This window comes from Triticum dicoccoides, chromosome 4A, assembly GCF_002162155.2.
Source record: "Triticum dicoccoides isolate Atlit2015 ecotype Zavitan chromosome 4A, WEW_v2.0, whole genome shotgun sequence".
Taxonomy (NCBI): Eukaryota; Viridiplantae; Streptophyta; class Magnoliopsida; order Poales; family Poaceae; genus Triticum; species Triticum dicoccoides.
In genome coordinates, this window is record NC_041386.1 from 640,980,390 (window position 1) to 640,991,961 (window position 11,572).

The 11,572-nt window shown below is 43.7% G+C and overlaps 1 protein-coding gene across 1 annotated transcript; it reads left to right on the forward strand.

The window, feature by feature from the left end:
* The first annotated feature begins 6 nt into the window (after positions 1-6).
* LOC119287612 (DEAD-box ATP-dependent RNA helicase 3, chloroplastic-like) lies at positions 7-6,461 on the forward strand. Its single transcript, XM_037567191.1, has 10 exons — positions 7-383; positions 1,210-1,343; positions 1,439-1,850; positions 2,645-2,743; positions 3,068-3,292; positions 3,870-4,247; positions 4,593-4,736; positions 4,913-5,008; positions 5,205-5,587; positions 5,945-6,461. The coding sequence occupies exons 1-10, from the start codon at positions 27-29 to the stop codon at positions 6,012-6,014; spliced, it is 2,298 nt and encodes a 765-aa protein (XP_037423088.1). The 5' UTR covers positions 7-26; the 3' UTR covers positions 6,015-6,461.
* The last annotated feature ends 5,111 nt before the right edge of the window (positions 6,462-11,572 follow it).

Genomic DNA, 11,572 nt, shown 5'->3' on the forward strand with positions numbered 1-11,572 from the left:
CCGCCCCTTCTCCCCCTCCTCCCCCCATGGCTTCCCTCCTCACGCTCCCGTCCCTCTCCCTCTCCAGCCCCAGCGGCGGCGCCGGGCTCGCGCCCGCGCTCCGGCTCCGCGCCGCCTTCCGCTGCTGGGCGCTCGGCCGCAGGTGGGCGGGCGCCGCCGCGGCCATCGCGTCGCCCAACTCCGTGCTCAGCGAGCACGCCTTCAAGCGCCTCGGGCTCGGCGGCGGCAGCGACGACGAGGATGACGAGGGGTACGGGAGCGACCAGGAGGGGCCCGCCGTGGAGGGGGACGCGGATGAGCTCGCCATTTCCAGGCTCGGCCTCCCCGCCCAGCTCGTCGCCACCCTCGAGAAGCGCGGAATTACCCACCTCTTCCCCATCCAGGTGAGCTGAATTTCTGTCATGTTTTGGAGCAGCTTAATTGTGTTTGACGCAATTTCAGGTTAGCTGGCTGTCGGGAGCAGACTGGAGTGGTGTCTGTCAGTGTAGAATTCAGTGAATTCAGTTGGTCTTGTAATTCTTGGACCTTGGTGCATACATAGGTTAACTGACTGTTAGGACGGGAGTGGTGTCTATCAGTGCAGCATTCGGTGAATTTAGTTGGTACCGTCGTGTAAAACAGATGGTAGTGGTGTCATAGCAAAGTTGCTAAGTGCCAACACTTGAACCTAATAAATATTTTCCATGAACCCATAATTGATTCAACACTACCCAAGCACTTTGTAGTGAGATTTGACAACGCCTATGTTGTAGCATTCCATTGTAAGTCAAAGTGTCAAACTGTCCTGTTCTCACAAATAGCACCGAATGTGGGCAATTGTCAGATGGCACCGGAGTTGGGGGCAGCTGTGCCATTTGTTCCCCTTTTTCGTGATTCGTGAATAGAATTAGCCTGTTCCATTTGTATTTCTAAGTCTAAGGAAGCTTTGATAACACATTGTCTAAGTCATGCTCATTAAGGAAATGCACAATGTAACAAGTAAAAAGATGATGTTAGTTGTATGAATTAGTTTTACTACGAACTGTTATCTACTCCTTCCGTCTCAATCATAATATAAGACGTTTTTGTATGCTGTTTTAGCTTGCAAAAACATCTTATATTCTGGGACAGAGGGAGTACTTTGTAACACATGTTTTCACTGTGCTTGTTTTACTCCATATGAGGTGCTTATTTGCCTGGTCGTTTACTGATTTGTCTTGCTTCCTCCAGAGGGCTGTATTGATTCCAGCACTTGAGGGCCGCGACCTGATTGCAAGAGCAAAGACTGGAACTGGAAAGACGCTAGCCTTTGGTATACCCATGATCAAGCAAATAATCGAGCAGGACGAAGGGCGGACTCCTGGGTACACATTTATCTTGTTTTGCATCTTCATGATGTGCAGCATTAAAATCAGTTGATAATTCACATCCCCTAACTATGTTTTTTCTCTTTTGGCAGGCGAGGTCGTATTCCTCGAGCTTTGGTCCTTGCACCCACTAGAGAGCTGGCTAAACAAGTTGAGAAAGAAATTATGGAATCAGCGCCAAAGCTTAGTACAGTGTGTGTTTATGGTGGTGTCTCGTATAATACCCAGCAGAATGCACTCTCCCGTGGTGTTGATGTTGTCGTAGGAACTCCAGGTCGCCTAATTGATTTGATAAATGGTGGAAGTCTTCAGTTGGGAGAAGTTAGGTATCTGGTCCTTGACGAGGCTGACCAGATGCTTGCAGTTGGGTTTGAAGAAGATGTGGAAACAATATTGCAGCAGCTGCCAGCTGAACGACAAAGCATGCTTTTCTCTGCGACCATGCCTAGTTGGGTGAAGAAATTGTCTAGGCGGTATTTGAATAATCCTTTGACAATTGATTTGGTATGGCCTCACACTTTCACATTCATTTCCTTTTCCTATTTTTCCTTGTCCCTTATTTTTCTCTGGTTATTTTGCTGTTGTTCGACAAAAGTAGGCAATGAATCAGTGTTATCTACTCCAGAGCATTCTTGTATTTATTGCATCATTATCTTGACTTTAGACAGTCATGCATGTTAATTGTTATGATCATGCTCTATGGTTCCTTCTTTAGTGTGCTATATTCTGTGTAAATTCTGGCCACTAAACTTGGTATTTTGACACATGTGACCCACGATTGTCTACCGTACATTAATTCTGTGAAGCTGTATGTGAGGTTGAAGTGTTGGTTTTAATTCTTAGCCGTGGTGCATGACAAACTTCAACAATGTGCTACCCCTAGCTCTTGGAACTTAACAAAGGAGTATTTGAAGGATTTTACTGTTGCCATGTACTCCCTCAGTAAACTAATATAAGAGTGTTTAGATTACTACTTTAGTATTCTAAACGCTCTTATATTAGTTTACGGAGGTAGTATTTACTTACGCGAAGGCAGCCAGAAAATTTTGTAGTACTCTTCTAGTTTCTATTTGCTTAAATGCAAAGTGGGTGTGTCCCACTTGTAAAAATAATAAAACAGTGGGTGATAAGAGACAACAAGACTGGCCTTAGAGTATTTTGCTTACAGTTTTTTTAGCGCAACATGCTACTTGCACTTGAAGATTCCTGTTGCTGCTTTGTGAGATATATGCTGCTATGCTTCACTATTCGGTTTTTATGTTCTAATCAATCATTTGTTCGCTCCATGTTTGAATTAGGTCGGCGATCAAGATGAAAAACTAGCTGAAGGAATCAAACTCTTTGCTATTCCACTCACAACGACTTCAAAGCGCACCATTCTCAGCGATCTCATTACGGTATGTTAATGCAGTTTAATGATTTTTTTTAGCTGATTCTTTTTTTATCTCTTCCTCTCGTCTGTTGTTTACTGCTCTATGTTTTATGCTTAACCCCTGGGCTGGATTTTTTTTTACAATAATTGCAGTCTCGGTTTACCAGTTACATATAACAACTACTTTTGTGCTTTGAGTCCTAACGGCGCTTGACCTTTTAAAAGTACACTAAAAGATTTGCTTGGACCTCTTTAGTGTTTTAAACGTTAGTAAATTAGATTTTTGATGATATCCTAATTTGATCACTTTACATTTGCTAGTGCAATTACTCAAATCTTTTGTTGCCAGGTATATGCAAAGGGTGGGAAAACTATTGTTTTCACTCGGACAAAACGGGATGCAGACGAGGTATCATTGGCATTGACAACCAGTATTGCATCTGAGGCGCTTCACGGTGATATTTCACAACATCAGCGTGAGAGAACATTAAATGGTTTCCGCCAAGGGAAATTTACTGTTCTTGTGGCAACTGATGTTGCTTCTCGTGGTCTTGATATACCCAATGTCGATTTGGTGGGTTTCCAACTCCTCTTCACTTCATCTGATTCACATATTTTTGCAAATCATCCAGCCTCTAACACTAACTCTTTGTGGTCTGGTTGCTGACTGCTAAATGTTTTCACATTTCCAGCATATACTATGTTTGATGACTTGTGTTCACCAAATTATTGCTTTGTATATCTCTGAGAAAAAACAGTTTGTGCAAATTCCAAGATATATACTGCACGTTCTGTAGAACATTCAGTCTCTTTTTCTGCACCTAAACATTCAGTCTACACACATGATATTATTTATGGTGCTAAGACAATAAGTAAATAATCAAACATTTCAAGAACTTTGCCTTTGTTACACACTGAATTTGAATTCAAATACCGTCAGACACTTAAGTTCGGGATACCTTTGTTTTAGATCTACCTTTCATGCGTTTTATCACATCTCCATCTGGTCTCTTGTGCTAATCTTGCAATTCACGTGGTACTGTTTCTTATCAATTGCCGTCAGCTTATTAAATTCATTTCAGCATTTTGCTATCTCAAGTGGATTATGGCAGATACAGATTAATGAACGAGAGATATTTCTGTTAATGCAGATTATTCATTATGAGTTGCCAAATGACCCTGAGACTTTTGTTCATCGTTCTGGGCGCACTGGACGAGCGGGGAAAGCAGGAAATGCAATCTTAATGTTTACAACCAACCAGCGAAGGACAGTTAAATCACTCGAACGTGATGTTGGATGCAAATTTGAGTTTATTGGCCCACCTACAATGGAAGAAGTCCTTGATTCATCTGCAGAGCATGTCATTGCTACTCTGCGAGGTGTGCACCCCGAGTCGATTCAATACTTTGTTCCAGCGGCTGAGAGACTAAGCCAAGAACTAGGACCTACTGCTCTTGCTTCTGCATTGGCACATCTGAGTGGATTTTCTCAGCCACCTTCTTCACGCTCCCTGATTAGCCATGAGCAGGTAAAAAGTGACACGAGGAGATTACTCATATGCATGGTTTTTACATGAATTCCACCAATCCTAACTAATTTTCACAGTTAAGAAAACATTTTACCTGTTCCGCTATCATTATGATCCAGTTGTTCTTGCTTAAAACTTAGAAGTGCCTTCTAGACTTCTGAATTTGTCCAGTTGATGTTATATGTTTACTAGTACAGTCAACTACTATTAAAGTTCTACTAGTATCCGAATTGTCTCTACCATGGTGGTTATCCATAGCTTTGTTGTGCATTTGCCTGTTCTTGCAGTTTTCTCTTAAGCAAGACGTCTTCTTCAAATACTCTCATTAACTCTATTGAACTGCAGGGATCGGTGACATTACAACTTACCAGGGATCCAGCATATGCAAGAGGCTTCTTTTCTCCTAGATCTGTCACTGGTTTTCTGTCTGATGTCTCTCCATCTGCTGCTGATGCAGTTGGAAAAATATACCTAATAGCAGATGAGAGGGTGAGTTTTTTCTTCAGCATGTTGATCATTTGCTTCTGTGCATTTGTAATATCATTTTCCTTTAGGGAAAGAAAGGTGCATGCATAGTAACTGAACCATCATTATGAGGCAGTCTCTTTTCTAGTATGTCCCTGATTCAAATAACAATATTTTGTACACATTGCCAACTGTACCAGGTCCAAGGAGCAGTGTTTGATTTACCCGAGGAGATTGCAAAGGATCTGCTTACTATGGAACTGCCCGAAGGAAACACCTTGAGCAAAGTAACAAAGGTAGCTTTTGCATCTTGATCTTCTTAAGTTAATTACTATGGATATTTCGTGCACGGAAATATTGATGCTGGTTGTTATGAGCTAGGCTTGCACTACGCACATTATATAGTGCAGTACTTGTAGGGCTCTTGTTTATATGTGATGCTGGTTGTTGTGAGCTAGTGTGGTGACTGTTTTTATTACTTCCTACTTGCAGCTGCCGGTGTTGCAAGATGATGGCCCCGCTACCGACTCTTACGGCCGATTCTCAAACTCGGACCGGGGTTCTAGGAACCGGCGGGGGTCGTCCAGGGGCGGTATGGGCGGCGGCTCAAGAGGCCGTGGTAGTTGGGACTCTGATGAAGGATTCCGTCGCGGTGGCAGGAGCTCCAGCAGACCTGACAACGATATTTGGTCAGATGATGACTTTTCAGGTGGTGGTGCAAGGAGATCAAACCGTTCGTCATCCCCCGGCGGTGGTCGCTCGTCCTATGGTGGGCGTGGTGGCTCATCATCCTTGGGTGACAGATCATCGTCCTTTGGTGAACGCTCATCGTCATATGGTGGTCGTGGTGGCTCATCCTTTGGCAGCAGGGACAGGTAGGCCTCACAAAATCATCACTCGAATAACATCACAAATTGCTCTTTGGATGCACGCTTATCCATCTTAGTTGGTCCATTTGTATTTTGAAGTGGCATGTGCTCATCTTGGTTCTTTTTCACCTATGATGTTCTTTTCACTAAATAGATGCGAGTTTGAACACCTCATATGATATACTGAAGACTAGAGCTACACTACTTGCCTCAAGTCACCCTTAGTAACCTAATGCTTTACCTCGTGTGAAACTGATAATAAGTTTGCTAGCTTTTGGCCTTGGTACAGCTTACCTGAATCATGACCAAAACTTACTTGTACCTTTTCTTGAGCTAACACTCCCCCACCATTTGCTTGAGCAGAAGCTTCAGTGGCGCTTGCTTCACATGCGGGCAGTCAGGGCACAGAGCATCAGACTGCCCAAACAAGTAGACGGCGCAGAGGACGCGCTGTTTGCCTGCCGCACTGCTTCGTTCGGGCCCGATCAGTTTCGGACAAGCGGCTGGACAGTTGAACACAACTCCAAGGACATCGCCGGCGTACCTGATCTACGCGTATGCCCAACGGCGGATGGCGCGCTAGGTACTACAACAGTTTTGTGTGGTCATGGTTTCACCTGGAGGAAGATTTTTGGCACGCTGCTGACCCGCCGATGGAGAGCCTGGCCTTCTGCTAAATTATTCGTGTAATATCTAGGGGTTTTACAGGAACATACGCTTGTTTTAATTTCTTTTGGTTTGCCGCTTGTCGGAGTTGGTGATAGAATGTTAACAGCTACTACTACATGGGCCTTGTAAAGTTCTACAGAACCAAGAAAGCATTCAGAACTGTTACACGTCGATTAGAATTATTACTGCCGTGAAATGCGGAGATGTCAAACAACTCTGAAGCTTTTGGTTGATACGTCTGAGTTTGTTGTAGACAGGTTTGCGTCGGTTGTTCCCGGCAGCTCGTGCTTTTTTTTTTTTTTTTGATCTCTGTGAGATGAGAAGATGAGATGAACCAGTTACGAAGGTCAATGTAGTGCAGGACGGGAGATTTGACGCCCTGTGAGAGGCATGCATGGCTCATTTCAACATGGTGGGTTGATGGTTGGTCAGTGAGGCCAAACTGTTAGACCTTAGCAGATGGAAAAACTTGCGATTCCAAAAACTTGTTTTCGTTTCTGCTGATGCGCTGCTTACGGAGATGTGGTCCGTGCCGGGCGATATGCATACGTGTTGTCGATGTGATCGAGTTGGACACGGTCGCGCCTGGTGATTGGAACGGTGTCGACGGGAGTGGGGGTGGTTGGCAACAGTATGGGAAGGTAGCGAACGACGCCGGCCAAACCATATGACATCAGAGGGGCAGGTCTGAACCTGGGGATGAAATGGGTCACGTCACTCGGTCAGGTTGGGTGCTAATCCCATCATGATAAACACACTGTTTTTCTCATGGGAATGGGAATGGTTAGCGAGCACGCCATTGACCGCGAGGAAGTAAAACCAGTGGGCAACCCGAACCAAAGCGCCGGTGTTTTCACTGAATGTCTGAATCCGGCACGGCTGACGGAAGAACAGTCGGTCCGCTGCTCTCTGCGGCTTCACCGCGCAAACGGGTGCAGATTCGCCATCCAGCCCAAATGACGTCTCGACGCGAATACAACTAAGATATGGACCGGGACACCTCAGCGTTGCCTGCAAGTGACCATAAAAATTACTAAGGGGATGTTTGTTTCCAGAGACTTTTCGGTGCCCTCTTAGAGACTTTTTAACCAAACAGGAGGGACTACTAGGGATTACAAGTTGTTTTTTGGGACTAAATGAAGAAGACTCTCAAGGAGAGTCTTTTTGAAGACTTTTTCCAACAATGCCCTTCCATGCACTCATTGGCCCGCCACCCCATGGCGTTGTTTGGTTGTTATTTTTCTATATACTAGGGGTAAATAACATGGTCATTTAATAACTTCTAGGGAGGGACTAGGGACTTTTTAGCCTCTGGAAACAAACAAGAATGAACTTTTTAGGGACTAAGGACTTTTTAGTTGAGACTAGAAAAAGTCCTAGAAACTAAAGACTTTTCAGCGGTATTAACTGCCATCAACGTGGACACGTGTGTGGTACGCGTTACATCGTGGAAGTAAGCTGAGAGAGAGTGTGTAGTTGTTGATTCTAAATTCTAGAGGGGTTGACTTTGCTTGCAAGACATGTGGACTGTGGAGTCGAATTTTTAGGAAGGTTCTACTGGACGTTACACACACATGTACTACGCGTACTACATCTTGTGAACTGTACGCGTGGACAATATATATACTCCAAGAGTGTGGTTATTAAATAGATATGCACTGTGACACTGCAACGTATCATTGCTATCAGTACAAGCACTCCTACGGTCCTGCCACGACGATTCCTACCCAAAGACGCTCCGGCAGAGAATAAAATAAAAAAACTTACCTTCATTTCGTGGTCAACCTTGCAGACAGGTTGCTTCATGGAAAGACATTGCCACCTGCCCAAGCAAGGAGTCCATGGGGCCGGCAGCCGGGTCTGACATTGTTGTACACTTGGCGCGCAAGTTGAGTTCCTTCCCCATTCTGACAGAAGCTGCTTGGTTAATCTACTCTGGGCCGGCGATCTGCAACTGGTGTGCGAGTTTTCAACAGTGTCCTGTTGACAAGAAAGATTAAAACAACTATAGCTAGCCTCGGATTCACACACCAAACATGTCATAATCATGCATGCATGGGTGTCCCTCCGGCCAAATGGCTCGCATGCAGCAGCAAGTATTGACTTTTGATCACTCAGATTTGACGCCACTGGCCATTCTGTTCACTCTTCTGCAGATGTGCCCAACATATGAAATATGCATTTCACCAATTTTTGTTTAATTTTGGTTTCAAGTGTATATAGAGCGGGGCAGCTAGCCGGCGTGCCGTGAAGACCAAGTCGGGCGTTTGACCCGCCAATGCCATCATCATTGGCTAATCATCATTCCTCGAGCGCCGATATGCCGCATGCACACCCAATCTATGAATAAGTAGAGGCTGTTTGGTTTTAGGACTAGCATTGTCATACGTTGCCATAATTTTTTGCCAAACTTGCTTAAGGTTTACGTGCTATATTGTTTGACACTCTGTCTACGTTAAGCAACGATGCCGGGTGGGCGCTGCCGATGGAGGCGATATATAATACGCCATGCAACGCTGTACGTATCCCGTATGCACAAGCGACCGATCATCTCCTCCGCCAGCCAGCAGAGCAGCGGTGTTGGTCGTTAACTTATATCCAATCGAGACGACGACGCCGTGCGTGGCTTGTCCGTGTTGCATGGCTGTAAGCGGCCTCGGGAAGGCATGCAGGCAATGAGCAGCTAGCACTGCAGCAAGCAACGACGAGCACGCGTTTTGCACGCACGGGCACGAGGCACCTAGTGCAATTCATCTCATCCCATCCACGGAGATCACTTGCTGCATACTAGTCCGGTTCATCTTATCTCACTGCGCCGCTTCCTCCTTCCTTCTACCATACTATTGAAATCTACTTCCTCCGTTCCTAAATATAAGTCTTTATAAAGATTTCAATAAAATGGAGGGAGTGTTCCATGTTCGGACTATTCCAGAATGCACGCGTTACACAATGTAGACACGCATTCACGCGCTACTTTCATGCCTTAAACACCCACAGGGGCAAAATATTAATAAAACAGAAAAGGCAAAGGCAAACGGTTACAAGAGGAGAAAATACGCACCAACTGGGGTGGCCCCGCAAAATATACAATAGTTTTTGGAACGGAAATCTGCACTGACACATGCCATGGGAATGCTCTGGCAGTTAATTAGTGCCAAAGTTGAGGTGTCGACCAATCGATCATCAAAGGTTTTTGGTGCTCATATAGACCTTGATTATGTTCTAGACCGATTCATTGATGAAAATGATCCAGTTTATGCAGAGTCATCTGACTGTCCAATTTTTGGAACATGTCTACACAACACACACACACACACACACACACACACACACACACACACACACACACACACACACATGTGACAATTTATGTTGACATCCAATGACATGGACTTAAGTTAGACATAAGATTTTTTAAACTTTTATAATTAGATCATATTCATATGATGTCAGGATTAATTAATATGGATCTTACAAAATGCAACTTTCTGCAACAGAAGTTCATTTATATCATGTTAGTCACTTAGATGCAAGAAATGAACATGTTAAAAACGATTAACATGGCAAGCATAGGCATGGCGTGAAAGTACACATTATGTAGTGCAAAACACATGTAGGATGCAAATGCATAAGAGCTACAGGTCAATGGCTATCATCATCCCAAGTTTGTAAGTTTTAACATATTCTGTCAGTTATATTATGATGCACTTTTGCAATAGAGCTTTCATCAAGCAAATTGATCCTAACATAGATGAAAATGCCACCATTGCGTAGAACATAGAAAAATGCACAACATTCATGTAAGGCACGTTTTCATCGGATGCACAGATTAAAAGTTACAACGGTTTTAATATAAGGTAGTGCAGCTCCGTTCAGTTAGGCACTGCACAAGGTAGTGCAGCTCCTTTCAGTTAGGCACTGCACAAGGTAGTGCAGCTCCTTTCAGCTAGGTGTTGCACAACCAAGAGTGGAGCCCAGGGTGCCACGCTGGCCAGGTGTGCCGCGCTTGTCAGTAAGGCCTCGCACGGTATAGTGTTGTGCCTACCTGTCGGGCGCCACACAAAAGGATCAGTTGGGTGAAATTCTTTCACCCATGATTCCCTTTGTGAAATTATTTCGCCCATATGTCATTTTTCTCCATTTTGCCAACAGCTGGTCATCCGATGCTCTGTGCACCTCCACCGTTCAAATGGATGCGTTCCTTCCTTGTGCAGATTCGCCATCCAACCCAAATGACGTTTCGACGCGAATATAAATAAACTACGGATTGGAACACTTCAGCGTTCCCTGAAAATGACGATAAAAATACTGAGTATTTTGGCAGTATTAACTGCCGTCGACGTGGACATGTGTGTAGTACGCGTTACATCGTAGAAGTAAGAGAGAGAGAGTTCGTAGAAAGCTATCGGTAATGGTTGCACTAGTAGAAAAAGGGCCTTCAGTCCCGGTTCATAAGGGCGCGGCCACGTGGAGCTCCACCTTTAGTCCCGGTTGGTAACACCAACCGGGACTAAAGGAAATTTTATGATTCTTTTTTTGAATTTTTTTAATTTTTTAATTTTTGAATTATTTTAATCTCTAGTCTGTAATCACCACCCCTCATCACTTCTCAATTTATTCTCTAATCACCCCTCATCATTCCAAATCATCTAACTTCCCGAATGGTCACCCATCCTCCCACTCCCCCAGCCTGAGCACGCTTAACTTCCGGGTTCTATTCTCCCTCGCTCCAAGTCTGCACTTGTTGTTTTCCTGACAATACTAAGATGTCAATCCTATTAACCTTCAGGAATTTTGCTTGAGCATGAAGTGACACATTTCATAGTTTTATTTTGAAACTATTGTTTTAAAAAACAATAATTATTTAGTAACACTAATATTTCTTGAATAATTAGTTTGACCATTGTTTCACCACAGTTTGACCAGATTTGACCAAAATTGAAATAACAGAAATAATTATTTAGTAATACTAATATTCTAGAATAATTAGTTTGACCATTGTTTGACCACAGTTTGCCCACTGTTTGAATTTTTTTTTGATTTTTTTCACTCTAGATCTTAAAAGCCCCATAACTTTTTTCTATTAGGTTTGAGGATTTTGAAAATGTTTAACAGGGTTCTCCCTGTTGAATTTGGATGTAACTTTTCGAGTAGATGATTTTTCATATAAAAAACTTTTTCATCCGAGTTAGTATGCAAAAGTTATGCCCATTTTTACAAATTTCAGAGAGATTTTGTAAATAAAGTCAAAATTCACATTTGCAAATTTTCCCAACAACTAGACCACATATCACATGGGAAACTTATTTTCTTTTATTTTTT